Source organism: Nipponia nippon, unplaced genomic scaffold (assembly GCF_047370975.1).
Source record: "Nipponia nippon isolate SJK-2023a ecotype South Korea unplaced genomic scaffold, ASM4737097v1 scaffold_52, whole genome shotgun sequence".
In the NCBI taxonomy this organism is placed as follows: domain Eukaryota; kingdom Metazoa; phylum Chordata; class Aves; order Pelecaniformes; family Threskiornithidae; genus Nipponia; species Nipponia nippon.
The window spans coordinates 744,197-770,739 of NW_028262372.1; the positions used below are offsets into that span (position 1 = coordinate 744,197).

General features: G+C 66.9%; 4 protein-coding genes across 14 annotated transcripts in view; 1 reads left to right on the forward strand and 3 right to left on the reverse strand.

Moving 5' to 3' along the window:
- Positions 1 to 2,833, reverse strand: part of SRCAP (Snf2 related CREBBP activator protein) — a 29,151-nt gene extending 26,318 nt beyond the window's left edge. Inside the window, 4 exon segments of the mRNA XM_087735064.1 lie at positions 274 to 346; positions 348 to 457; positions 1,615 to 1,689; positions 2,658 to 2,833. Of these exon segments, the coding sequence (XP_087591190.1) occupies positions 274 to 346; positions 348 to 442 (168 nt within the window). The 5' untranslated portion in view covers positions 443 to 457; positions 1,615 to 1,689; positions 2,658 to 2,833.
- A 956-nt stretch (positions 2,834 to 3,789) lies between these two features.
- On the reverse strand, positions 3,790 to 10,021 carry PPP4C (protein phosphatase 4 catalytic subunit). Of its 4 annotated transcripts, none has more exons than XM_087735046.1 (8): positions 9,908 to 10,021; positions 8,473 to 8,572; positions 8,285 to 8,336; positions 7,689 to 7,739; positions 6,658 to 7,002; positions 5,568 to 5,694; positions 4,899 to 5,088; positions 3,790 to 4,706 (listed from the first exon to the last, which is right to left on the reverse strand). In XM_087735046.1, exons 2-8 carry the CDS (start codon positions 8,568 to 8,570, stop codon positions 4,577 to 4,579), a joined length of 993 nt encoding a protein of 330 aa, XP_087591172.1. In that variant the 5' UTR covers positions 8,571 to 8,572; positions 9,908 to 10,021; the 3' UTR covers positions 3,790 to 4,576. The 4 variants fall into 4 exon arrangements, with proteins under 4 accessions (XP_087591172.1, XP_087591173.1, XP_087591174.1 ...); XM_087735047.1 differs by lacking the exon at positions 9,908 to 10,021 and having other exon boundaries at positions 6,658 to 6,831; positions 6,901 to 7,002; positions 8,473 to 9,268; XM_087735048.1 differs by lacking the exon at positions 8,285 to 8,336 and having other exon boundaries at positions 9,908 to 9,946.
- A 185-nt stretch (positions 10,022 to 10,206) lies between these two features.
- Positions 10,207 to 18,011, reverse strand: ALDOA (aldolase, fructose-bisphosphate A). 2 transcript variants are annotated; one of them, XM_087735044.1, is made up of 9 exons: positions 17,912 to 18,011; positions 16,349 to 16,473; positions 14,220 to 14,431; positions 13,570 to 13,624; positions 12,964 to 13,124; positions 12,639 to 12,722; positions 12,383 to 12,557; positions 11,651 to 11,850; positions 10,207 to 10,423 (listed from the first exon to the last, which is right to left on the reverse strand). In XM_087735044.1, exons 2-9 carry the CDS (start codon positions 16,458 to 16,460, stop codon positions 10,328 to 10,330), a joined length of 1,095 nt encoding a protein of 364 aa, XP_087591170.1. In that variant the 5' UTR covers positions 16,461 to 16,473; positions 17,912 to 18,011; the 3' UTR covers positions 10,207 to 10,327. The 2 variants fall into 2 exon arrangements, with proteins under 2 accessions (XP_087591170.1, XP_087591169.1); XM_087735043.1 differs by lacking the exon at positions 17,912 to 18,011 and adding an exon at positions 16,888 to 16,926.
- Position 18,012: 1 nt separating this feature from the next.
- TLCD3B (TLC domain containing 3B) lies at positions 18,013 to 25,708 on the forward strand. 7 transcript variants are annotated; one of them, XM_087735037.1, is made up of 6 exons: positions 19,640 to 19,867; positions 20,766 to 20,852; positions 21,500 to 21,719; positions 22,107 to 22,202; positions 22,565 to 22,767; positions 24,697 to 24,908. In XM_087735037.1, exons 1-6 carry the CDS (start codon positions 19,743 to 19,745, stop codon positions 24,758 to 24,760), a joined length of 795 nt encoding a protein of 264 aa, XP_087591163.1. In that variant the 5' UTR covers positions 19,640 to 19,742; the 3' UTR covers positions 24,761 to 24,908. The 7 variants fall into 7 exon arrangements, with proteins under 7 accessions (XP_087591166.1, XP_087591167.1, XP_087591163.1 ...); XM_087735038.1 differs by having other exon boundaries at positions 19,641 to 19,867; positions 24,795 to 24,990; XM_087735040.1 differs by lacking the exons at positions 19,640 to 19,867; positions 22,565 to 22,767 and adding an exon at positions 18,013 to 18,036 and having other exon boundaries at positions 24,795 to 25,708.
- The last annotated feature ends 835 nt before the right edge of the window (positions 25,709 to 26,543 follow it).

Below are 26,543 nucleotides of genomic sequence, written 5' to 3' on the forward strand. Positions count from 1 at the left end.
CCCCCCAAAACCCTCTAAACCCCCTCCAGATGCCACCAGAGCTTCTCCAGTGGCCGCTATGGGGCTGAGCCCCCCAAGTACCCCCCAGCCCCCCCCCCGATGCCACCAGAGTTTCTCCAGCAGCCGCTATGGGGCTGAGCCCCCCCCCCCCCCCAGAGCTTGTCCAGTGGCTGCTATGGGGCTGAGCCCCCCAAGGACCCCCCCAACCCCCCCTCAGCGGCCGCTATGGGGCTGAGCCCCCTGACCCCAGCCCAGGGGAGGGGCGGCGCTTACGTGCTTGGCCTGCTCGGCAATCTCGGCGTGGGTCTTGTCCCAGAGGCTGGGGGGCTCCGGGGGGCCGGGGGGCCTCGGGGGGGGGGGGGCCGGCGGGGGAGGGGGCGGGGGGCGAGGCGGTGCCGGGGGAGCCCGAGGAGGCGGGGGACACCGGGTTGCTGCCCGTCATTCTGGCCGGAGGGAGCTGGTGGGGGGACAGATGGGTGGGGGGGTCAGGGTTTGGGGGGGGCTCGAGGGGGCTTGGGGGGATTTTGGGAGGGAAGGGGGGTCAGGGATGAGGTTTGGGGGGGTCATGGGGGTGGGGGGAGTCTTGGGGGGGCTAGAAAGGGGTGGGAGGCCCAGATGAATTTAGGGGGGCTATGGGGGGTAAAGGTTAATTTAGGGAGACTATAAAGAGGTTTGGGGGGGCCCAGATTAATTTGGGGGGGCTATGGGGGGTAGGGAGTTACTTGGGGGGGCTATGGGAGATGGAGGTGGTTTGGGGGGGCCAGGTAAGTTTGGGGGGGGGGGGCTATGGGGGCTGGCGATGAGTCTTGGGGGTCTATGGAGAATCAGGGTGGCCCAGATGAATTTGGGGGGGCTGTGGGGGGCAGGGGTTAATTTGGGGGGGCTATAAAGGGTCAGGGGTGGGCTCGGGGGAGGCCCAGATGAATTTGGGGGGGGCTATGGGGCGGTGGGGGTTAATTAGGGGAGGTATAAAGGAGCAGGGATGGGCTTGGGGGCAGGCCAGATGAATTTGGGGGGTCTATGGGGAGGGCGGGGCTTAATTTGGGGGGCTATGGGGGGTGAGGGTGGGTTTGGGGGGGCACAGAGGAGTTTTGGGGGGGGGGCCTCTGGGGGTCGTGGGATGCTGGGGGGGCTGGGTAAATTGGGGGGGTCTCTGGGGCTGTGGGTGAGTTTTGGGGGGCCCCTGGAGGCAGGGGCTGGATTTGGGGGGGGGCAGCGGAGCCTGAGTTTGGGGGGTCCCAAAGCCCCTGGCTCAGTTGGGGGGGGCACTTTGGGGGTGCAGAGCCCCCCCCCCCCCAGGTTTTGGGGGCCCCCCCCTTCCCCCCCCCCCCCCCCCCTGGGGGTGCAGCGGCGGGTGGGGGTGGGGCGGGGGGGGCGGGGGGGCCCCGGGGCCGCCCGCCTGCCCCAGGGCATGCTGGGAAGGGGGGGCCTCATCCTGCGCCGGCGGCCGCCGGGCCGAGCCCTCGTCCAGCTCCTGGGCGCCCGGGCGGCCCAGCCTGCGCTCCGCCGAGCCGCCTGGGGGGGGGGGGGATGGGGGGTGTCAGGGTGGGGGGGGGGGCACCCGTGGGTCCTCCCCCCCCCCCTCCCCAGCACCCCTGGGTGCTCCCGCCCCACCTGTGTGCGCGGGGCCCCCCTCCTCCTCCTCACACTCCACTTCCACGGTGTCGGGGGTGCGGGGGGGGGGCGCTCCTGGAAGGGGGGAGAGGGCGGTGGGTGACCCCCACCCGTGGGTGCTGCCCCCACCCCCCTCCCCGAAACAGCCCCCAGAGGAAGGGAGGCCCCCGCCCCCCCACCCCTGACCCCGGGCGCCCTCTGAACTTTGACCTGAGCTGTTTGGGGGTCCCCTGCCCCACGGCAGGATCCTCAGGGTGCCCCTCACCCCATATGGGGGTCCCCCACCCCAGCGTGAGACCCTCAGGGTGCCCCACATGGGGGTCCCCCGCCCCACTTGGGGGTGCCCTAACCCCACAGTGGGACCCACAGGGTGCCCCACAGCAAGGTCCCTCTGGGTGCCCCACATGGGGGTCCCTCGCCCCATTCAGGGGTCCCCAAGCCCAACACAGGGGTCCCCCACACCAGCGTGGGACCCTCAGGGTGCCCCACATGGGGGTCCCTCGCCCCACTTGGGGGTCCCCAAGCCCCACAGCAACACCCTATGGGTGCCCCACACGAGTGTCCCCCTGCCCCACTTGAGGGGCCCCAAACCCCACAGCGGGACCCTCAGGGTGCCCCACATGGGGCTCCCTCACACCATAGCGGGGTCCTTCACCTCATTTTGGGGTCCCCCAGCCCCACAGTGGGACCCTCAGGGTGCCCCACAGCAGGGTCCCTATAGGTGCTCCTCCGGGTGACCCCCATGGGGGTCCCTCACCCCCACAGCGGGGTCCCCCACCCCACAGCAACACCCTTGGGGTACCCCACAGCGGGGTCCTTATGGGTGCCCCGCTCGGGGTGGGGGGGGGACGACACAGGGACAGAACAGGACCCCCCTCCCCCCCCCCCGTGGTTCCCTCACCCCACACCCGGGTCCCCCTCACCGGTTCCCTGACCCCTTACCGGTCCCCTCCTCCCACACCGGGGTCCCCTCCCCCTCCCCGGCCCTTCCCGCCCTTTCCCTGAGGAGAAGGGGGGGGGGGGAGGCCCCGCGCCGCCGTTACCGATCGCTCCGGGCCGTTCCCGCCGCCGCCTCACCGGGAGAGGGAGCGAAGAGGAACCGGGGAGGGGCGGAGGGAACCCGGGGAGGCGCCTCCCGCTCCGCCTCCGCCTCCCTCACGGAGCCGCCACCATCCGCCGCCGCAAAATGGCCGCCTCCCCCCCCCGTTCCCTTCCCCTTCCCGTTCCCCCCCCCCCCTCCCCCGGCCCCGGGGCCTGGCTCCGCCGCTGCCCGCCCCCCCCTCGCCGCCGCCCCCGGGGCTCACGGGAAATGGAGTCCGCCGCGACGGAGCCAGCGGCAAAATGGCGGCGGCCGCCGCCGCCGCCGCCGCCGCCGCCGACCGCGCGCGCGCTCGGGCCGGCCGAAGGGGGCGGGGCCGCCGCGATCTCGCGAGAGGAAAAAGAGCCCGGCGCCGGGCGGCGCGGCGAGTTCTCGCGAGATTTCCTTCCCCGCCGGCCGCCCCCCCCCCCCCGCGATTCTCGCGAGAGTGCGGGCGAGAGGCGGGAGGAGGAGGGGAAGATGGCGGCGGGCGGTGCGTGGCGGACGGACACGCCCCCTCCCGCCCGAGGGGGCGGGGCCTGGCGGAGGGGGGCGGGGAAACGGCGGCCGATGGCTCCGCCCCCGGGGGGGTGACGTCGCGCCTGCCTCCCTCCCCCCGAGTGACGTCACGGCTCGGGCACGTGGCGGAGAGGCGGCCCCAGGGGCTGATGGGGGGCAGCCATCTTGGGTCAGCCCCGGTGGGTGATGGGAGGGCGGCCATCTTGGGTCAGCCCCAGGTATTCATGGGAGGGCGGCCATGTGGGGTCAGCCCCAGGGGCTGATGGGAGGGCAGCCATCTTGCATCAGCCCTGGTGGCTCAGGGCAGAGCGGCCATCTTGGGTCAGCCCCAGGGGCTCATGGGACAGTGGCCATGTTAGGTCAGCCCCAGTTGTTCATGGAGGCGTGGCCATGTTGTTTCAGCCCCAGGGGCTCATGGTAGGGCAGCCATCTTGGGTCAGACTCGGGGGTTCATGGGAGGGCAGCCATGTTGGGTCAGCCCTGGTGGCTGATGGCAGGGCGGCCATGTTGACCCAATACGCCCACCATCCCCGTGCCCCCTATAGCCCCACCCCCCCCAACGTTACGACACTTTGGGGCACTTTTGACTTTTTTTTTATCTAAAAGGAGCAGAAACGGCATCGAAAAAAAATCCCCGTTTTCACCCCAAAACGTGCGCGAGAGGGGAGGGGCCACCCTGGGGTCGGGCCCGAGGGTCACGAGGGGGGTCCCCATGGGTCACGGGGTGTCCCCAAGGGTCACAGATGTCCCCAGTGACACGAGGGGAACCAGGGTGTCCCCAAGGGAGGGTGACCCTGGGGGCGGGGCGGGGGGGACAAGGCCACTTTGGGGTGGCTCTAAGTGACCCCAGGGGACACGGGTGACACCGCGGTGGCCCAGGAGAGGACGAGGAACAGGGCAACGTCCCCAAGCCTCCCTAGATGCCACCCGCAGTGGCCACCTTGGAGAGGACACCCCACGTCTCCTGGGGACATGGTAGCCCCAGGGTGGCTCTGGGTGGCCCCAGGGCACACAGGTGACACCGTGGTGGCCCAGGAAGGGACAAGGAGCACAGTGATACCTCCGAGCCTCCCTACATGCCACCGCCGGTGGCCACCATGGAGGGGACACCTCACATCTCCTGGGGACATGGTAGCCCCGGGGTGGCTCTAGGTGGCCCCAGTGGCCATGAGTGACACTGTGGTGGCCCAGGAAGAAACAAGGAGCACAGCAATGTCCCCAAGCCTTCCTAGATGCCGCCGCCAGTGGCCACCATGGAGGGGACGCCCCACATCTCCTGCGGACATGGTAGCCCCGGGACGGCTCGAGGTGGCCCCGGGGGACGCAGGTGACCCCGCCAGGGGAGAGGGGCAGGGCCAGGGGGGGTCACAGGAAATAATCGGCCACCGGTTTCTTGGAGGGGATCCCCCGCGTCTCCTGCGGCGCCGCCTCGAAGATGATGAACTCCTTCTGCAGGTGCTCGTCCAGCTCCAAGATGGCCGCCACGTTCCCACACCTGTGGGGCGGAGCATGGGCTTAGGGTGTACTTAGCGTGTTGAGACCCCTACCCCCAACCCCAGCCCAACCAGAGGAGGGGGACGCTCCTGTTCCACTGCCACCGGCAGCCCTCCGCCCCATCCCACCCCCCTGCCTCGCCCCACGTTCCCCTCTTAGCGTGTGCTTAGCATGTGCTTAGCGTGTTCCTGACCTGTAGCAGTAGTTGGGGGCAGACCAGACGGTGAGCACGGTCTCGTTGAAGTGCCACTTGTAGCCCTCCATGACGAGCTGGTGGGCGCGGCAGATCATGTCGATGTCGTTCGAGGCGTTGAACTGGGCCACCACATCGCTGCCGAACAAGTAGCCGGCCCCCCGCGGGGACACGCCCCAGCCCGTCGTGTCTGCCGATGCGTCACACGTGTGTCAGCGGGGGCGGGAGGCGGTCGAGGGGCAACGCGCAGGGGTGACGCGAGCCGAGCGGGCGCGTAGGAGGGGGAGGAGACGCGGCCCGGCGTGGCCAGGAAGTCACACGCGTGTCACGTGGGCCAAATCGGGGTGGGGGGTGGGGACACGTGACCCACACGCGTGTCCACGCGTGGCACTGAATGCGCTCGTAGGGTCACGCGTGTCTCGCAGCCCAACCCAGTGCGGCTGGGGGAGTCACGCGTGCATCGCCCGGAGCCACAGTCAGCGCGCGCATGGGGGAACATGCGGCCCACACGTGTGTCACGTGCGCCGCGGCCGCGAGGTCGCACGCGTGGCGGTGGGGAGGCCACCGGGCCGTGACGTGGGAGGAGTTGGCCTCTCCCCGCCCCTGGCGGGTGATGCCACGGGGCGAAACACGCCCCGACACGGGCTGACACGCGTGCGCGGGGCCTACCCTCGGGGTCGGACCAGAGGAGGTCGCACATGGGGCCGTCGTGGGGCACCTCCTGCTTGCGGTCGATGGTGCGGATCTGGTCCAGCGTCTGGATGGAGGGCGAGAGGCCCCCGTGCACACAGAAGATCTGCGGGGACACGCGCAACCTTAGCGTGTGCAGGGCGGGGGCAACACCCACGCCCCCCCCCACCTCCCGCCGTGAGGCTGGAGGGAGCCTTGGGGCGGGGGGGGGGCAGGGCCCCCACGCAGCTCCCGGGGCCGTCCCGCACGCCTATGTGTCCTTAGCGTGTCCTTTGTGTGTCCTAAACCCATCCCAACGTCCTCATCGCGCCGCCTGTGACGGCACCGGGGCTGCAGAGAACGAAGCTGCTGCCACAGCCGCCCCCTAAAAAACCTTCCCATGATCCCACGTGCGCTTAGCGTGTCCTTAGCATGTCCTAACCCGTCTTTAGCGTGTCCTAGCATGTCCTTAGTGTGTCCTAGCATGCCCACAGAGCGTTCCATGATGGCAACAAGGCCGCAGAGAGTGAAGCCGCCCCTGCGGCCCCGTCACCCGAGGCCTCCCCGTGCCCTTAGCGTGTCCTAGTGTGTCCTTAGCGTGCCCTAGCGTGCCCTTAGGTACCCCAGCGTGCTCAGAGAGCATTTTACGATGGCAACAACGCTGCAAAGAGCAAAGCCGCCCCTGCAGCCTCATCACCCGCAGCCTCCACGTGCCCTTAGCGTGTCCTAGCATGTCCTTAGCACGTCCTAGCGTGTCCTTAGTGTGTCCTAAGGTACCCCAGCGTGCTCGCAGAGCGTTCCACAATGGCAACGAGGCCGCAGAGAGCAAAGCTGCCCCTGCAGGCCCGTCACCCGCAGCCTCCCCATGGCCTTAGCGTGTCCTAGCGTGTCCTTAGCATGTTCTAGCATGTCCTTAGTGTGTCCTAGTGTGTCCTTAGCATGCCCTTAAATACCTCAGCGTGCTCACAGGGCGTTTTACGATGGCAACAAGGCCGCAGAGAGCGAAGCCGCCCCTGCGGCCCCATCACCCGCAGCCTCCCTGCGCCCGTAGCGTGCCCTTAGCGTGTGCGCCACGCGTGGGCGCGCCCACCTTGCCGTCAATGATGGCGGAGAGGCTGAGGTAGTCGAAGATCTCGGTGCAGTAGCGCCAAACGGTGACGGAGCCGTACTTGCGCAAGCACTCGTCATAAAACCCGTAGACTTGGGTGATTTGGCGGCTCTCGTGGTTGCCCCGGATCAGCGTGATGCGGTCGGGATAGCGCACCTGTCGCGTTTCGACAGCTGAGTCCCCGTCGCGACAGCAGGGTCCCCGTCGCGACGCCCTGGGTCTCACCTTGAGGGCCAGCAGCAGCAGGAAGGTCTCGACGCTGTAGAAACCCCGATCCACGAAGTCTCCCATGAACAGGTAGTTGGTCTCGGGGACGTCTCCCCCAACCTGGGGGGCGGGGGGTTGGCACTTAGGGGGCAGTTGGGGGGCACAGGAAGCACTTAGGGGGCACTTGGCGGACACAGAGGGGACACAAGCAGCACTTAGGGGACAGTTGGGGGGCGGGGGGCACTTGGCGGGCACAGGAAGCACTTAGGAGGCAGTTGGCAGGCGGGGGGGCACTTGGAGGGCACAGAGGGGACATAGGAAGCACTTAGGGGGCAGTTGGGGGGCCCAGGGGGCACTTGGGGGGCACAGAGGGGACATAGGAAGCACTTAGGGGGCAGTTGGGGGGCCCAGGGGGTACTTGGGGGGCACAGAAGGGACACTTGGGAGGTGGTTGTGGGGAACAGAGGGCACTTAGGGGGCACAGAAGGGACACTTGGGGGTCGGTTGTGGGGCAGAGCAGGCACTTGGGGGGCAGTAAGCGTGCCCGGCAGCAGTTGCAAGGCATGAAGAAATGGTTGGGAGGCACTTAGGGGGCGGGGAGGGCACTTAGGGAGCAGCTGGGGGGCACAGGAGGCACTTAGGGGGCGGTTGGGGGGTGCTGAGGGGGTGGGGGGCACAGTTAGAGGGCGGGGGGCAGTTAGAGGGTGGTTGGGGGCACTTATGGGGCAAAGGGAGCACTTGGGGGGCAGAGGGAGCACTTGGGGGGCACTTGGGGGTCCGGGGGGGGCACCTGGGGGGCAGCTCACCCTGAAGAGCTCCTTGAGGTCATAGAACTGCCCGTGGATGTCGCCGCACACCTGGGGGGGAGGCAGGGGTCAGAGCCCCCCAAGTGCCCCCAAACACCCCCCAGCCCCCCCAGCCGCCCCCCGCATCCCCCCAGCCCCCCATACCTGCTCCCTAGACCCCTACAGCCGCCCCCCAGCCCCACATAATTACCCCCATACCCACCCCCAGCCCCACATATCCCCCCCAGCCCCCCATATCTGCACCCCGTATCCCCCCTAGACACGCCTATCTGCCCCCAGCCCCCCATAATTGCCCCCACATCCCCCCTAAACCCCCCAGCTGCCCCCCCAGCCCCCCACATCTGCCCCCCAGCCCCACATATCCCCCCTAGACCACCCCAGCCCCCCATATCTGCCCCCCTTGCCGCACATATCCCCCCCAGCCCCCCATAATTGCCCCCCAGCCCCCCATATTTGCCCTCCAGCCCCCCATATTTGCCCCCCAGCCCCCCATATCTGCCCCCCAGCCCCCATCTGCCCCCCAAATTGCCCCCCAGCCTCCCATATCTGCCCCCCAACCCCCCATATCTGCCCCCCAGCCCTGCCCCCCAACTGACGGTGACAGGGGAGTCGACCCGCTGCACGTTGCTCTCCTCCACCAAAATCTCCCTGAGAACAAAGGGGGGGCAATTATTTACCCCCAGGGAGCAACTCATTACCCGGGGGGGGGGCGGGCGGGGGGGCTAATGACCCCCTGACGTCATTAATTACCCCCGGGGGGGGGGGGGGGGAAGGGGTTCGTTACCGGGCTTTGGCGCAGAGGGCCTTGACCTCGCTCTCCTTGATCAGCTCGCAGCGCCGCAGCTGCTCGATCTGACGGTCCAGGTCGCTCAGCTCCCCCATGGCTGCGGCAAAAGCCCCGGGGGCAATTAGCCACCCCCCGGGAGCAACTAACCCCCCCGGGGGCATTAGCCCCCCCCTCGGGGTAATTAGCCCCCCTGGGGGGGTAGGAGCCCACTCAGGGCCTCCCTGCCCCACGGCGGGGGGGGGTAAGGGCCCCACGGCTGCCCCATAGCGTCCTGAATTGCCCCACAGCTGCCCCAGGGGGCTATAACTGCCCCACAGCAGCCCTTAAGTACCCCATGGGAGTCCTGAACTGCCCCACAAGTGCCCCATGAGGATCCCGGACTGCCCCACAAGTGCCCCATGGGGGTCCTGATCTGCCCCACAGGGTCCCGAACTGCCCCATAGGGTCCCAAACTGCCCCACAAGTGCCCCACAGGGTCCTGAACTGCCCCATGGGGCTATAACTGCCCCATAAGGCTCTCAAACTGCCCCACAAGTGCCCCATGCCCATCCTGAACTGCCCCACAGGGTCCCAGACTGCCCCACAGGATCACAAACTGCCCCACAAGTGCCCCATGGGGGTCCTGATTTGCCCCACAACTGCCCCATGGAGCTATAACTACCCCATGGGGGTCCTGAACTGCCCCATGGAGATCTCTAACTGCCCCACAGGGTCCCAAACTGCCCCACAAATGCCCCACGGGATCCCAAATTGCCCCACAGGGTCCCGAACTGCCCCCCAGCCCCCATAACTGCCCCAGAGCAGGCATCTGTGAGCCCCATAGCTGCCCCTGTAGCTCCCCCCAGCCCCCCAAGTGCCCCCACAGCCCCGAGGGCCCCCAGCCCCACACCCCTGCCCCACAACCGCCCCCTCCACCCCCAGCCCCACATAGCAGCCCCCCTGCTGCCCCCCAACTGTTCCCTACAGCCCCATAGCCCCCCCAGCCCCACACCCCTGCCCCCCAAGCTGCCCCATAGCTCCCCCCAGCCCCCCACCTGCCCCATAACCACCCCCTCCACCCCTAAGACCCCGCAGCCGCCCCCCATAACGGCTCCTTACACCCCTAAAGCCCCTCAGCCCCACGGCTGCCCCCCATAGCTGCTCCCTCCACCCCTAAGACCCCCCAGCCCCACACCTGCCCCACAGCCGCCCCCCAACCCCCCACAACCGCCCCCTCCACCCCCAGCCCCACACCGCTGCCCCATAGCTGCCCCCCACAACCGCCCCCTCCACCCCCAAGGGTCCCCAGCCCCACGCCGCTGCCGCACAGCCGCCCATAACCACCCCCTCCACCCCCAGCCCCCCCCCCATAACCGCTCCCTACACCCCTAAAACCCCCCAGCCCCACAGCCGCCCCCCAACCCCCCGCACCCCCTGCCGCCCCCGGCCCCACCGGCCGCGACCCCGCCGCCGCCGCCGCCGCCGCCGCCGCCGCCGCTCTCCCCCGACCGGAACCGGAAACGCGACGCGAAGGGAAGAGGGGGCGGGGAGCCCCGAGCAGGAAGTGACGCAAGCGGGAGCAGCGCCCAAAGCGCCCCGGCCCGGGCGCCGCGGCCCAGACTCCACGTTCCGCCCCCCCCCCCAAAAGCCAGGGGACCCCCCCAAATGTTGGGGTTCCCCCCCCCGATTTTGGCCCCCCCACATGTGCAGCCCCCCCCCACATGTGCAGCCCCCCCCCAGACGCCGCTCTGCTCAGGCCGCCGCCATTTTATTGCCCCGCCGCAGCGGAAAGGGAACGGAGGGGGAGGGGAAAGGGGAGGGGGTGTCCTGGCGCGCAGTGACGCGGCGTGACGCGAGGAGAGGCGGCGTGACGTCAGTAGGCGTGGTTGGAGATGAAGAGGGACTCGCTGGCGGCCGCCCCCGCCGGGCCGCTGGGGGTGTACTTGCCCTGGCAGGCCAGGGAGTTGGCCTGCGGAGAGGGGACGGGGGGCGTTGGGGGGGCGTTGGGGACAGGGGGACATGGGGGGGACGGGGGGACATTGGGGGGGACAGGGGGACATTGGGCGGGTGTTGGGGACAGGGGGACGGGGGGCGTTGAGGACAGGGGGACATGGGGGGGACATTGGGGACGAGGACATTGGGGGGACATGGGGGGACAGGGGGACATTGGGACATGGGGGGACCAGGAGACAGGGGGACATTGGGGGGGACGGGGGGACACTGGGGGGATGGGGGGTGACAGGGGGACATGGGGACATTGGGGGGACGGGGGCGTTGGGGACAGGGGGACATTGGGGGACATTGGGGACAACAGGGGGACATGGGGGCACTGGGGGACACACAGGGACATGGGGGGATGGGGGGACAAGGGGGGACACACGGGGACAGGGGACAAGGGGGGGACATTGGGGGGCGTGGGGGACATGGGAACATGGGGGGGCAGAGGGACACGGGGACAACAGGGGGACATTGGGGACGGACAGGGACAGGGGGATGGGGGGGACACTGGGGACATGGGGGATGGGGCCGTTGGGGACACGGGGGGGCCATTGGGGTGACAGGGGGACATCAGGGACATGGGGACATTGGGGGGGACATGGGGATGACAATGGGGGGACACGGGGGGGCGTTGGGGACACGGGGGGACAGGGAGACATGGGGGGACATCGGGGACACGGGGACGCCCCCCACCCAGCGCCGGGGTGGCAGCCAGGTGCGGGTGACAGTGGTGACACCGCCCGGGGCGGGGGTGGCACCAGCCCAAGGCCATCCCCGTGTCCCCTCCACCCCCCCCGGGGTCCCCGTGTCCCCTCCACCCCCAAGATGTCCTCCAGCTTCTGGACGTCCCCACGGGTGACCCACCACAACCTCCTGGACCTCCTCCTCCTCGCCCCATCCCCTGCTGTCCCCCCCTCCCCCGCTGTCCCCGGGAGGGGACGGCCACCTACCAGGGCCCTCTTGACCGCCTTGGTGTTGTCCCTGTCCCCGTGTCCCCTCCACCCCTCCGACGTCCCCACGGGTGACCCACCACAACCTCTTGGACCTCCTCCTCCTTGCCCCTGTCCTTTCCATGTCCCCGTGTCCCCTCCACCCCTCCGACGTCCCCACGGGTGACCCACCAGAACCACCTCGATGTTCTCCACCTCGCCCCTGTCCCCCCCTCCCCCGCTGTCCCCGGGAGGGGACGGCCACCTACCAGGGCCCTCTTGACGTACTCCTCCTGGGCCGCCTTGGTGTTGTCCCGCCGGCCGGCCCAGGCGCGCAGGGCGGAGGCCTGCAGCGCCCGCCCGTAGGAGAAGGTGAGGGCCCAGGGCCGCGGCAGCGGGCAGCGGTTGATGGCGTTGAGGTTGAGGGAGGCCTCCTCCTCGCTCTGCCCCCCCGACAGGAAGGTGATGCCTGCGGGGGAGGGGCGTCAGCCGGGCGGGGGCACCCCGGGGGGAGGGGGGACAGCGCGGGGACGTGGTCGTGGGGGTGGGGACACCGTGGGGACGGGGAGACCACGGGGACACAGTTATGGGCACGGGGACACCATGGGGACGGGGCTGTGGGGGTGGGGACACCGTGGGGACGGGGACACCACGGGGACGTGGTTGTGGGGGTGGGGATGTAGCTGTGGGGGTGGGGACACCTTGGGGACATAGTTATGGGCATGGGGACTCCACAGGGACATGGCCATGGTGATGGGGACACCTCAGGGACGTAGTTACAGGCATGGGGCCACCGTGGGGACACGGCCACGGGGATGGGGACACCTTGGGGACGTAGTCATGGACATGGGGACACGGCCACGGGGATGGGGACACCTTGGGGACGTAGTCATGGACATGGGGACACGGCCACGGGGATGGGGACACTGTGGGGACGTAGTTACGGGCATGGGGCCACCACGGGGACACGGCCATGGGGACAGGGCCCTGGTGGCACTGACCGGGGACGGCGGGTGGCACGGTGCGGCGCAGGGCGGTGACGGTGGCCATGGCGATCTCCTCAGGGCTGTACTTCTTGGTGCAGGCGTGGCCTGGCGTCACCATGTTGGGCTTCAGCAGGGTCCCCTCCAGGTACACGTGGTGGTCGCTCAGCGCCTTGTAGACGGCTGCCAACACCTGGGGACACGGGGACAGGGGTGGGGACGGGGCGGGGACACGGCGGGGACGCATTGGGGACGCGTTGGGGACGTCACCCACCTTCTCGGTCACGTACTGGCAGTGTTTCAGGTCGTGGTCACCGTCCGGGAGGATCTCGGGCTCCACGATGGGGACGATGCCGTTCTGTGGGGACACGGGGGACGGTGGGGACGGGGACGCCCCACGGCGACCGGGAGGGGACACTGGGACGCAGACACGGTGGTGGGAGGTGGCCCAGGTGCCCCGGGGTGGCAGGAGGGGACGTGGAGGTGCCACCTCGTGGTGTCACCTCGCAGCTCGGAGGCCACCAACTGCCGTAGGGCGCCTGGAGGTGGCACGGGGATGGGGTGGGGGCCCGGGAGGGCGGCGGGGAGGGGACAGGGACCTGCTGGCAGATGCTGGCGTAGCGGGCGAGGACGTTGGCGTTCTCCATCACGGCCAGGCGCGTGGGCGTGTGCTCGGAGATCTTGAGGACGCAGCGCCACTTGGCGAAGTCGGCCCCGTCCTTCTTGTACTGGGCGCAGCGCTCCATCAGCCCATCCAGCCCTGGGGACACGGCGGGGACGTCGGGGACGGGGACACCGGTGGGGCAGGGGGGGGCACCGGGGTGGGGACACTGATGGGGGTTGGGGATGGAACCAGGGGTGGGGACAGCAATGGAGCGGGGGGGGGGGGCACCAGGGGTGGGGACACCGTGGTGGCATCAAGGGTGGGGACACTGACAGGGCAGGAGGGCAGCATGAAGGTTGGGGACACCATGGTGGCATCAGGGGTGGGGACACTGTGGTGACATCGGGGGTGGGGACACTGGCAGGGCAGGAGGGCAGCATGAAGGCTGGGGACGGCATGGTGGCATCAGGGGTGGGGACACTGCGGTGGCATCAGGGATGGGGACAATGACAGGGCTTGTGGGAGACATCAGGGACACCGTGGTGGCATCAGGGGTGGGGACGCAGCCGGAGCCACCCTTGGGGACACGGTTGTCACTCACCCTGGGTCGTGGTCTCGCCGTTGGTGCCAGCCAGGGGCACAACGCCCTTGTCCACCTGGGGGACAGGGACAGGGCCACCAGGGTCAGCAGGGCGCTGGCCTGGTCCCCACCCTGTCCCCACGTCCCCCTCAAGGTCCCCATGTCCCCACGGTGTCCCCCCAATGTCCCCAAGGCGTCCCCACCTCAACACCAATGAGGGCGCCTCATGAAGCCACCTCTGATGTGGTTGACCTGGCTCGAGGAGCACCCAAGCCCCCAACACCCCCGCGTCCCCTCAATGTCCCCAACACCCCGATGTCCCCAAGGCATCTCCATCTCAACACCAACGAGGGCGCCTCATGAAGCCACCTTTGATGTGGTTGACCTGGCTCAAGGAGCAGCCAAGCCCCCAACACCCCCGTGTCCCCCCAACGTCCTCAATGTCCCCAAGGTCCCCATTGTCCCCGATGTCCCCAAGGTGTCCCCACCTCAACACCAACGAGGGCGCCTCATGAAGCCACCTCTGATGTGGCTGACCAGGCTCGAGGAGCACCCAAGCCCCCAACGCCCCCGCGTCCCCCCCAATGTCCCCAACACCCCCGCCATCCCCAAGGCCCCCGCCGTCCCCGTGTCCCCCAGGCGTCCCCGCGATGTCCCCACGGCGTCCCCACCTTGATGCCGACGAGGGCGCCCTTGCCGCGGATGACCTGGGGGAAGGGACGCCCATCGTCCGCCTTCTGGTAGAGCGTCTCGTGGAAGAGGATGACCCCACCGATGCAGTTGTCCACCCGGCTGTCAGCGGTGAAGAGCAGCTGCCGGTACCAGCGCCGGTTCTCCTCCGTGTTCTCCGCCCCCACCGAGCTCAGGCGTTTGGCGATGCTGCCTGCGGCCGTCCCAGTACAAACCAGTCACTCCCAGTTCAGCTCAGTAACCCCAACTGGTCTCCTGGTGCTGCCCCAAGGTGGCCCAGTAGCTCCCAGTGCAGCCCCAGGAGCTCTCAGGACCCCCCCGCGCCACCCTGAAGTTCCCAGATGCTTTGCGATGCTCCCGGCCACCATCCCAGTATAAACCAGTTCAGACCAGTATGGCCCACTGCCTTCCTCATGCTGCCCCACTGCCTCCCAGTCACTCCCAGTGCTGCTCCAGGAGCTCTCAGGACCCCCCCCAGTGCCACCCTGAAGTTCCCAGACACTTTGCGATGCTCCCGGCCACCATCCCAGTATAAACCAGTTCAGACCAGTATGGCCCACTGCCTCCCAGTCACTCCCAGTGCTGCTCCAGGAGCTCTCAGGACCCCCCCAGTGCCACCCTGAAGTTCCCAGACGCTTTGCGATGCTCCCGGCCACCATCCCAGTATAAACCAGTTCAGACCAGTATAGCCCACTGCCCTCCTCATGCTGCCCCAGTGCCTCCCAGTAGCTCCCAGTGCTGCCCCGGGAGTTCTCTGGACCCCCCTGGTGCCACCTCGAGGTGCTCAGTCTCTTCACAATGCTCCCTGCAGCCATCCCCGTTCATCCCAGTATAGCCCAGTATGGCCCACTGCCCTCCTTGTGCTGCCCCAAGGTGTCCCAGTAGCTCCCAGTGCAGCCCCAGGAGCTCTCAGGACCCTCCTTGGGGTGCTCAGCTGCTTCCCCATGCTCCCTGCAGCCATCCCAGTATAAACCAGTTCATCCCAGTATAACCCAGTAACCCCCACTGGTCTCCTGGTGCTGCCCCAGTGCCTCCCAGTAGCTCCCAGTGCAGCCCCAGGAGCTCCCAGGGGTCTCCTGGTGCCACCTTCAAATTCTCAGATGCTTTGCGATGCTGCCTGCAGCCATCCCAGTACAAACCAGCTACTCCCAGTTCAGCTCAGTATATCCCAGTAACCCCCACTGCCCTACTCATGCTGCCCCAGTGCCTCCCAGTAGCTCCCAGTGCAGCTGCAGAAGCTCTCAGGACCCTCCCACTACCACCTCAGGGTTCTCAGGTGCTTCCCCATGCTACCTGCAGCCATCCCAGTACAAACCAGTTCATCCCAGTATAGTCCAGTAACCCTCACTGGTCTCCTGGTGCTGCCCCAGTGCCTTCCAGTAGCTCCCAGTGCCTCCCGGTACCCCCCCCCAGTACCACCTGGGGGCACAGGGGTGCTTGGCCAGCCTCCCTGCAAGCCCCCAGCACCTCCCAGTAGCTCCCAGTACTTCCCAGTCCAGCCCTGGTGTCTCCCAGTAGCTCCCAGTGTCCTCCCAGTGCTGCCCCAGTAGCTCCCAGTGCCCTCCCAGTGCTCTCCTGGCATTACCACAGTAGCTCCCAGTGCTTCCCCTGTAGCTCCCAGTAACTCTTAGTGCCCCCCCCAGTAGCTCCCAGTGCATCCTGATCTCCTCCCAGTGCCTCCCAGTGTGTCCCAGTCCCTTCCCAGTATGCTCCCAGCACCCTCCCAGGACTTCCTAATCCCTTCCTAGTAGTTCCCAGTGCCTCCCAATCCCCTCCCAGTGTCCCCCAATCCCCTCCCAGTGCCTCCCAGTAGCCCCCAGTCCCCTCCCAGTGCCCCCCAATCCCCTCCCAGTGCCTCCCAGTGCCGCCCAGTGCCCCCCAATCCCCTCCCAGTGCCCCCCTGATCCCCTCCCAGTGCCTCCCAGTACCCCCCAATCCCCTCCCAGTGCCTCCCAGTGCCGCCCAATCCCCTCCCAGTGCCGCCCAGTGCCCCCCAATCCCCTCCCAGTGCCCCCCAATCCCCTCCCAGTGCCCCCCCCAATCCCCTCCCACTGCCTCCCAGTACCCCCCAATCCCCTCCCAGTGCCTCCCAGTGCCCCCAGTCACCCACCAGTGGACTCATCGGCGGCCAGGATACCCTTGCCGGGAGCGACGATGCGCTGGGCGATGGACGCCAGCTCCTGCTTCTGCTCCGGGGTCAAAGCTGCTACCGGTGGCGACATGGTGGCGGCGGCTCTAGTGACATCAGCGGCGACATCAATGACATCAGCAGCAATAACACCCTGCGACGTGACCATTCCGCCCGCCCCCATGGCTGCCCCGGGGACGGGGTGGGGGACGGGGGGGACCCCGGAGTCTGGGGGGGACCCTGGAGGTTGAGGGGGGGATGGGACCCCCGCACCCAAGTGGCCAAGGGGGGGACCCCAAAAACGTTGGGGGGGGAAGGGACCCCAGGGGTCTGGGAGATTGGGGGGGCCCCAGGGGTCCAGGAGGGGGCACCCCAAAAAGTTTGGGGGGGGGGGGGGGGAGGAAAAGGGACCCAGGCATCGGGGGGGACGATGGACCCCAAAGGATCCAGGGGGGGAATTTGGGGGGGACCCCAGGGAAATGGGGAGCGAAGTGGGGGGGGGGGGGAGACGGGAGACGGACCCAGGCGTCCGGACGCTGCGAGAGGCAAGCGGGAAATGCGGGGAGGGGACCCACGGGTGCGGGGAGGGAGCAAGGGAGGGACCGGGGCGTCTGGTTGTGTCCCGTCCCATCCCCCCCGCCCCGAACCCCAAGGGCGTTTCAAGGGCAGGGAGAGGAACCCGGGCGGCCGGGAAGGGTCCCCACCCCAACGGGGGACCCATGGGTGCCTCCGTCCCCCAAAGCGACGTTTTTCACCCCAAAATCTGCCCCTTTCACCCCAAAATCTGCCCCCAGGCACCAAAATCTGCCCCTTTCAGCCCCAAATCTGCCCCCAGGCACCCAAATCTCCCCCTTTCACCCCAAAATCTGCTCCTTTCACCCCAAAATCTGCCCCCAGGCACCAAAATCTGCCCCCAGGCACCAAAATCTGCCCCTTTCACCTCAAAATCTGCCCCTTTCACCCCCAAATCTGCCTCCAGGCACCAAAATCTGCCCCTTTTCACCCCAAAATCTGCCCCCAGGCACCAAAATCTGCCCCTTTCAGCCCCAAATTTGCCCCTTTTCACCCCCAAATCCCTCTCCAGGCACCAAAATCTCCCTCCAGGCACCAAAATCTGCTCCTTTTCACCCCATAATTTCTCCCCCCACCCAAAATCTGCCCTTTTTGCCCCCAAATCTGCCTCCAGAGCCCTAAATCTGCCCGTTTCACCCCCAAATCTGGCCCCACACCCAAAATCTCCCTGTTTCACCAAAAAATCTCTCCCTTTCACCTCAAAATCTGACCCTTTCACCCCCAAGTCTCCCCCAAATCTGCCTTTTCTACCTCAAAAACTCCCTTTTTACCTCAAAATCTTCCTCTTGCCCCTCACAACCCGCCCCCCACCCCCAAATCTGCCCCTTTCACCCCAAAACCTCCCTCAAATCTGACTTTTTTATCTCAAAACCCCCCTTTTTTACCTCAAAATCTTCCTCTTGCCCCGCACAACCCGCCCCCACCCCCAATCCCGCCCTTTTTCACCCCAAAATCCCCCTCCCCCCCCCCCACCTGGTCGCGGGGAGCGGCGGAGGCGCGCGCGCGCGGGGCAGGGGCGGGGCAGGGCGCGCCGTGACGTCACGCGCCCCCTCAGCGCGGGGCGGGGCCTTAAAGGGGCAACGCCGCGCTGAGTCACGGTGGGGCCCATCCGGGTGTTTGGGGTGCCGCGGGGGGAGGGGGATCCCAGGAGGATTTCGGGGTGCTGGGGGGGGGGAGGGTCTGGGGAGGGGTTTTGGGGTGCGGGGGGGGTTGGGAGGCCCGGGGGGGGGGGGAACGGGGGATTTGGGGGGGGGGGGGGGGGGGGATTTTGGGGTGCCCGGGGGTTTTGGGGTGCCTGGGGGGAGTGGGGTGATTTTGGGGTGCAGAAGGGGCGGGGGGGGTGGGGTGCTGGGGGGGGTGGAGAGCCGGGGGGGGGGGGTATTGGGGTGCAGGGGCCCGGGGGGGGGGTATTGGGGTGCGGGGGGGGGGGGGTGTCTCACCGTGGGGGGGTCCGGGGGCGGCGCTGGGGGTGCCGGGGGCTCCCCCTTATATAGGGGCTCCCGGGGGGGGGCGGGGGGCCCCCCCCCTTCCCTGACCTTCTCAGGTGACCTCTGCCCTTTCGGCAGCCAAAAATAACCCCCTCCCCCCCGCCCCTCCCCCACCTCCCGCCGCCGGGGGGGAGGGGAAAGGGCCCCCCTCCCCCCTTTACTCATTTTGGGAGGGGGGTTTCAGGGCCCCCCCGCTCCCCCCATCATTTCGGGGACCCCCCTTCGCTGCTTTGGGGGGACCCCCTATTTTGCCCCTCCCCCCATTTTGCCCCTCCCCCCTCATTTTGCCCCTCCCCCCTTACCCCTCCCACCCGTTTGCCTCCCCCCCCATTTTTGGGGCCTCCCCCCCCTTTCGGGGTGCCCCCCCCATTTTTCGCCTCCCCCTCGCCCTTCCCCCCCCCGGGATCCTCGCACCCCCGTCCCCCCCTTTTACCCCTCCCCCCCATTTTGGGGACCCCCCCTATTTTTGGGGACCCCCCCGGCGGGGGGGGCGGTTGCCGTGGCAACAGTGTGTGTTTTCCCCCCCCCGGTCGCCATAGTAACGCGAGGGTTTCCATGGCAACGGGGAGCCCCCCCCCATGCCCCCGGTGGGGGCGGGGAAGGGGGCGGGGCTTAGCGAGGGGCGGGGTTTCGGGGCGCGGAGGACAACACGCCCCGCCCACCCCCGGCAGCGAGGGGCGGGGTTTCCATAAAGACTTCATTAATATTCATGAGCGCGCGGGCGCATGTTTAATGAGCCACGGGCTGAGGCGCGGCCGGCGCCACCTCACTAATATTCAAGCTCCCCCCGCGCACGCGCAGTTGCCGCGGCAACGCTCCCCCACCCCCACCCCCCCAGCAGCGCCGTCGCCACGGCAGCCGCCGCCGCGCTTTTCTATTGGCCGGCAGCGGAGAGACCCCGCCCTTCCCGCTCTACCCGGCAACGCGCCCGCTCCGCCTTTTCCTATTGGCTGCCGCGGCGGCCAATGGGAAGGCGCAGCAGCGCGAATGCGCCCTTGCCCTGCCGTTGCCGTGGCGACGCGGCGGCCGGAGGGGGGGTGGTGCGTATGCAAATGTCCGCAAATCAGCCGGGGGGCGGGGCTTACTGCGTATGAATGAGCTCTGGGAGTAAAGGCGAGAAGCCCGCCCCTCTGCCGGTGAGATGCAAATTTATGCAAAAGAGGGGGGAGGGGCTGAGGGGGGTCGGGCCTGAGGGGAGGCCTCAGGCCTGGGGGGGGGGTGTGTCACCCCCAGACCCCGCCCCTGGAAGCCCCGCCCCTTTAGCCCCCAGGCCCCGCCCGCAGGCCCCGCCCCCCAGGCCCCGCCCCTCGGTCCCCATGGCCCCCCCCGGGGCGGCGCTGGCCGCCGGGCTCCTCTTCTTCCCCGGCCTCTTCCTGCTGGGCAAGGCCGCGCTGCGCCGGCTGGGCTGCCCCGAGCCCCACGCCGCCACCCTGGCCGCCAGGTGCCGCCCCCGCCGCGGGGGGACCGGGACCGGGACCGGGATGGGGACAGGGATGGGGACAAGGATGGGGATGGGTGGGGAGGAGGAGGGGGACAGGGACGGGGACGGGGACGGGGACGGGGACGGGGACAGGGAGGGGATGGGGATGGGGACGGGTGGGGAGGAGGAGGGGGACAGGGCAGGGACAGGGAGGGGACAGGGCTGGAGGTGGCACAAAGACAGGGACAGGGCAGGGATGGGGATGGGGCTGGGGACAGGGACGGGGCTGGGGACAGGGCTGGGGACACTGGGACAAGGCTGGAGGTGGCACAAGGGCAGAGAGGGGACAGGGATGGGGATGGGGACAGGGCTGGAGGTGGCACAAGGACGGGGACAGGGCAGGGATGGGGGCACTGGGACAGGGCTGGAGGTGGCACAGTGACAGGGTTGGGGACAGGGAGGGATGGGGACAGGGATGGGGACAGGGACAGATGTGGCACAAGGACAGGTACAGGGTGGGGATGGGGACACTGGGACAGGGCTGGAGGTGGCACAGGGACAGGGTTGGGGACAGTGACAGGGATGGGGACAGGGAGGGATGGGGACAGGGCTGGAGGTGGCACAAGGGCGGGGGGGGAGCTGAAGGATGGGGACAGCGTGGGGACAAGGACACCGCAGGGAAGGGGACAGGGATGGCCCAGGGACGGGGACGGCGTGGGGACAAGGAGGGGACAGGGATGGCACTGGGACGGGGCTGGAGGTGGCAGCGGGAGGGGGGACGGGGCTGGCGCGGGGACAAGGACGACACGGGGACGGGGATTAGCGTGGCAGATGGACAGCGGCGGTGGCAGCGTGGGGACGAGGGCGGCTTGGGGACGGAGGTGACATCACGGCCGTGTGTCCCCCCCCATGTCCCCAGGCTGGTGTCCTCGGTGCAGGCGGTGATGGCCTCCACGGCTGGCTACATCATCTCCTCCTCCTGCCACCACGACGTCATCAATGACCAGTGAGTGTCCGGCACCCATGGGTGACCCCTCAGACCACCACCCCCCCCAGCACCCATAGGTGCCCACCCCCACCGCGGGGGGAGGGGCGGCCTGGGGGTGGGGGAGGGGGGGATTAAGCGGGAGCAGCTGTGCGGGGGCTCAGCCGGGATTAACCCCGGGCCCCTATGGGGGGGGGAGGGGAGGGGGGGAGGGGCCTGAACCCCTGGGTGCCCCAGATTGGGGGTCCCAAGGGTCCCCAAACTCCTGGGTGTCCCAAATTGGGGGTCCCCAAACTCCTGGGTGCCCCAGATTGGGGGTCCCAAGGGTCCCCAAACTCCTGGGTGTCCCAAATTGGGGGTCCCCAAACTCCTGGGTGCCCCAGATTGGGTGCCCCAAGGGTCCTTGGACACCTGGGTCCCCTCAGTTGGGGTCCCTGAACTCCTGGGTGCCCCAGATTGGGGGTCCCAAGGGTCTCTGAACTCCTGGGTCCCCCGACTTGGGTGTCCCAAGGGTCCCCAAATGCCTGGGTCCCCCAGATTGGGGTCCCCCCTGACTCCCAGGATGCCTGGGTCCCCCAGATTGGGTCCCCCAGGGTCCCCCGCACACCTGAGGGGGTGACCCGAGGTTCCCTGGACGCCCAAGTCCCCTGATGTGTTCCCCCCCCCAGGCACTGGTTGGCAGGGGCGTACCCCCAATTCGCCGTCCCCTACTTCATCTACGATGTCTACGCCATGTTCCTGTGTCACTGGCACCGAGGACGGGTGAAGGGACACGAGATGGCACCTCTGCCGTCCATGCGGGCGGCCGCTGGCGCCTACCTGCGCAAGGACCTCCTGATGGTGCTCCACCACGCCGCCATGGTGCTCGTCTGCTTCCCCGTGGCCACTGTGAGTGGGGGGCGGGGACGCGGAGGGGTTGGGGACACCTCGGGGATGAGGGAAAGGGCTGGGGACACGGGGTTGGCTCAGGAATGTGGGACGGAGGGATGTCACCTTGGGACGGACGTGCTGATGGTCCACCACACCACCGTGGTGTTTGTTGGCTTCTGCATGGGCATGGGGAGCAGGAATGGGGACAGGATCCTCCTGGGGACACCTTGGGGACATGGGGACACCTGGGGGACAGGGAGATGGGGACAGCCCAGGTTGGGCACCCCCGTTCTCTCATCCTCCAATCACCCGTGTCCTTGTGTGACCCATGTGTCCTTATGTCACCCCCTCCCCTCGCGCTCCCCGCCCCCAATGTCCCCACGTGTCCCCCCGTGTCCCCCCCAGCTGTGGCGCCAGGGGAAGGGCGACTTCTTCTTGGGGTGTCTCCTGATGGCCGAGCTCAGCACCCCCTTCGTCTGCCTCGGCAAGGTCCTCATCCTGGTGAGCCTGGACGCCTGGGTCCCCCCCGAGGGCGCGGGGTGGTCGGGGGCTCTCCAACCCCATGGGCCACCAACCCCTGGGTCTCCAGGAGGACATCTGGGGTGGCTGTAGGTCCCTCAACCTCTGGGGTCCCCATAGGGACGTTGGGTGGCCATAGGTCCCCAACCCCTGTGTCCCCAGGAGAACATCTCAGGTGGCCATGGGTCCCTCAAGCCCTGGGCAGATGTGGGGTGGCCACGGGTCCCCAAGCCCTGTGTCCCCAGCAGAACATCTCAGGTGGCCATGGGTCCCTCAGCCCCATCTCCCCCCAACCCCTGGTCGCCTGGGTGCCCCTCACCCTCTGTCTCCTCCCCTCCCCCCAGTACAAGCGCCAACACACGGCTCTCCACAAGCTCAACGGGGTGGCCTTGCTGGTGACCTTCCTCCTCTGCCGCGTCCTCCTCTTCCCCTACCTCTACTGGGCCTACGGGCGCCACCGGGGGCTGCCGCTGCTGCGGGTGCCAGCCGCTCTGCCCCCCGCCTACAACGCCGCTGCTGCCGTCCTCCTGGCCCCCCAGCTCTACTGGTTCGCCCTCATCTGCCGGGGGGCCTGGCGCCTCTTCCGCACCCCCCTGCCCACCCCCCGCCAGCCCCCCTGAGCCCCCCCAGGCACCCCGACACCTCCCCCCCCCCCCCCCACCCTGGAGATCTGGGGGGGCACCCTGGGGGCTCTGTGGGGCACCCTGTGGGGCGCCCTGGGGCTGTCACCATCCCTGGGGGGTCCCCAGAGCAGGGGTGTCCCTGTCCCCAAGGGGGGGGGGTGTCCCCAGGGCAGGGGTGTCCCCAGGGGGTGTCACCCCCCGGGGTGTCCCCAAGGCGGGGGTGTCCCCAGGAGGTGTCACCCCTCAGGGTGTCCGCAGGGCGGGGGTGTCCCCAGGGTGTCCCTGTCCCTAGGGGGTGTCCCCAGGGTGGGGGTGTCCCCAGGGTGTCCCTGTGTCCCCCCCCGGCCGTGGCGGCTGCCCCCACATTAGAGAACTTTGGGTTCATCCCGGCCTCCTCCTTGGGGGGGGCAGGGCCAGGACCCTGGGACAGCGCCCACCAGCGCCAACTGGGGCCCTCCCAGTGCGAACTGGGGCCCTGGACCCCCTTCCAGCACTGACTGGGGCCCCTGCCAGTACAAACCTGATCCCCTGATTCCATCCCGGTACAGACTGGGCCTTGTCCCTGTAGAGACTGGATTCCTTTAAAGTGTCCGAGTACAGACTAGCCTTTCTCCCAGTATAAAGTGGATTCCCTGGCCTCCTCCCAGTACAGACTGAGCCTCCTCCCACGATAAACTGGATCCTTTTAACTCATCCCAGTATAGCCTGGGCCCCTCCCAGTACAAACTGGATCCCTTAAACCCCTCCCAGGACAGACTGGGCCCCTTCCCAGTACAAACTGGATCCCTTTAACCCCTCCCAGTACAGACAGGGCCCCTCCCAGTACAGACTGGATCCCTTAAACCCATCCCAGTACAGCCTGGGGCCCCTCCCAGTACAAACCGGACCCCTTTAAACCCTCCCAGTACAGCCTGGGCTCCCTCCCAGTACAGACTGGATCCCTTAAACCCATCCCAGTACAGCCTGGGGCCCCTCCCAGTACAAACCGGACCCCTTTAAACCCTCCCAGTACAGCCTGGGCTCCCTCCCAGTACAGACTGGATCCCTTAATCCCCTCTCAGTACAGCCTGGGGCCCCTCCCAGTACAAACTGGATCCCTTTAACCCCTTTCAGTACAGACAGGGCACCTCCCAGTAAAAACTGCATCCCTTTAACACCTCCCAGGACAGTCAGGGCACCTCCCAGTACAGACTGGCTCCGTTAAACCCCTCCCAGTACAGCCTGGGCTCCCTCCCAGTACAGACTGGATCCCTTAAACCCATCCCAGTACAGCCTGGGGCCCCTCCCAGTACAAACCGGACCCCTTTAAACCCTCCCAGTACAGCCTGGGCTCCCTCCCAGTACAGACTGGATCCCTTAATCCCCTCTCAGTACAGCCTGGGGCCCCTCCCAGTACAAACTGGATCCCTTTAACCCCTTTCAGTACAGACAGGGCACCTCCCAGTAAAAACTGCATCCCTTTAACACCTCCCAGGACAGTCAGGGCACCTCCCAGTACAGACTGGCTCCGTTAAACCCCTCCCAGTACAGCCTGGGCTCCCTCCCAGTACAGACTGGATCCCTTAAACCCATCCCAGTACAGCCTGGGGCCCCTCCCAGTACAAACCGGACCCCTTTAAACCCTCCCAGTACAGCCTGGGCTCCCTCCCAGTACAGACTGGATCCCTTAATCCCTTCCCAATACAGCCTGGGACCCCTCCCAGTAAAATCTGCATCCCCCAGCCCCCTCCCAGTGCAGCCTGGGCCCCTCCCAGTACAAACTGGATCCCTTAAACCCCTCGGGGAGGTTCTGAGGCGCGGGGCCACCACCCTGGGGACGTTCTGAGGGGTTCCACCTCCTCACCCCCCCGCAGGGCTCTGCCAGCCCTCGGCTCACTCTGTGCTCGCCATCGCAACCCCCCCCCCGCTGCCCGGTGAGCGACGCCGGAGGACCGGGTGCTCCCTTCCCTAGGATCAGCGCTTGCCCGGCCATCCTGATGGAAGCCAGCGAGGGCTGACGGGGCCGCAGAGCCACCTGCACGCTGCCTTTGTCCCCCCGGAGCCGGTGTGGAGCCCTGGCCCCTTAAAGGCCGCCCCCGGGATGGGTGCCTCCTGTCATAGTGATGGCCCTCACGGACCCACCGCCACCCTCAAAATCTCGCAGGTTTTAACCCAGTCTTCCCCAGTTTTCTTTATTTTCCCGCTTGCGGAACAAGCGATCTCCACCTCGTATCGATCCAGGGTGTGTCATGAGGAAGCAAGAATATGGAGGAAAAGCAAGACCCTTTCTATCAGCCACCAGAGCCTCTCTTCAATCACCCTCGTCCATCTGCCATTCCTCTCACCAGTCACCCCAGGCCTCACTCCCGTTAACATCGAAGCTTTTCCCGCTCAGGATGGAGCTGAATGTCTCCGCATCGATTCCCATCTGCACTCCTTGGGGAAGCGGCTGCATGCAGACCCAGCATTTCTCTTCGTTAACAAGAACAGAACAAAAAAAAGTAAAAAAGAGACCAATAGTTCAGTAGAGAATAAACTCTCTAAAAGTCTAAGTTGCCACCACTAAATTCCACTTCTTTTGAGTGGAAAATCCTCAGGGAGGTGTGGCAATAAATGAGATTGTGTTTGATGTTGACGAGACACAGCTGCGCCCTTGAGCCTTGTTAAAAACAACTTCACAGCAAAAAAATAAGGCTGAGATTGGATACAGCCCTGAACGAAGAACTCCCATGCACCAGCTTGAAGAACCAATAATGCTGAAGAGACGTGTGGACGAAAGACAGTAGCCAATGAAACAGGTTTTGCTTGGTCGTGAGCACTAGATCATAATATAAAAGGGATAGATTGTAAAAATAAAGGGTCTTCGCTTGCCTTCGCCTGAACTCATATGCGGACTCGGTCTCTCATTGCCTTCGTTCCTCCACCTCAGGGAAGTTCTATGGCACGGGTCCACAACAGTGGGGATGTTCTGATGGGTTTCACCACCACGGGGAGGTTCTAAGGCGCGGGGCCACCACTGTGGGCATGTTCTGATGGGTTCCACTGCCACAGGGAGGTTCTAAAGCACGGGGTCACTGCTACGGGAACGGTCTGATTAATGCATATATTCTCTAATGACTTGTTCAAACTTCACAGGTTCTTTTCTCTTTCTCTTTCGCCCACCTACTGCCGTTCTTCTCTCCCTTGCCCTCACAGTAGGAAACTGAAAGTACAGACTTGGGAAATCTCCTTATCTTTATTGTAATCCCAGCCTTGAACTTTCCCTTGAAACATTCTCTTGGAGTTTCCTTGTGGTGATCTGGAGCTGTGAGCACCTTTGACTCATGCAGCACCCTCTCTACAGAAGAAGGATCCTGTCCTGCCCTGCCAGTTGTCCTCCTCCCACACGCAGATTCTCATAAAAGCGCCATGGGCAGCTCTCCTGTCAGGCTTAGCCATCCTTCCCAGGAGCCCAGCCCAGCTCAGCAGCAGAGGCCTAGACCAAGGCACTACTTTGCCCCTCTGGGCTCCCTCCAGGTGTCCCTGGGGCTCCAGGGGAACCTGCTGTGAAACAGGCTGAAGCAACCACTGATGTTCCGTCTCTCAGCTGCGGAGAGACACTTCTTTCCAGCACTATTTCATGTATCAGAAGATGAGGCTTCAGAATCCTATTTTCTTGTCCCAGCATTAGGCAGGCCACACAGACAAGGACAGGGTGTAATCTCTTTTATCCCTCCTGCTG

Coding starts and splice junctions, on each gene's coding strand:
- TLCD3B (XM_087735035.1), top strand. CDS start 19,743: ATGGCCCCCCCCGGGGCGGCGCTGGCCGCCGGGCTCCTCTTCTTCCCC. Junction 20,853..21,499: donor CACGACGTCATCAATGACCA/GTGAGTGTCCGG, acceptor TCCCCCCCCCAG/GCACTGGTTGGCAGGGGCGT. Junction 22,203..24,794: donor TCGGCAAGGTCCTCATCCTG/GTGAGCCTGGAC, acceptor TCCCTTCCCTAG/GATCAGCGCTTGCCCGGCCA.
- PPP4C (XM_087735045.1), bottom strand. CDS start 8,636: ATGCCCCCGGGGGGGTTAGTTGCTCCCGGGGGGTGGCTAATTGCCCCC. Junction 7,740..8,284: donor GGGTCGACTCCCCTGTCACC/GTCAGTTGGGGG, acceptor CCTCCCCCCCAG/GTGTGCGGCGACATCCACGG. Junction 5,089..5,567: donor CCTCTGGTCCGACCCCGAGG/GTAGGCCCCGCG, acceptor ACGCATCGGCAG/ACACGACGGGCTGGGGCGTG.
- ALDOA (XM_087735044.1), bottom strand. CDS start 16,460: ATGTCGCCACCGGTAGCAGCTTTGACCCCGGAGCAGAAGCAGGAGCTG. Junction 12,558..12,638: donor GCCAGTACGTGACCGAGAAG/GTGGGTGACGTC, acceptor CCGTGTCCCCAG/GTGTTGGCAGCCGTCTACAA. Junction 10,424..11,650: donor AGTACGTCAAGAGGGCCCTG/GTAGGTGGCCGT, acceptor CCCTCTCCGCAG/GCCAACTCCCTGGCCTGCCA.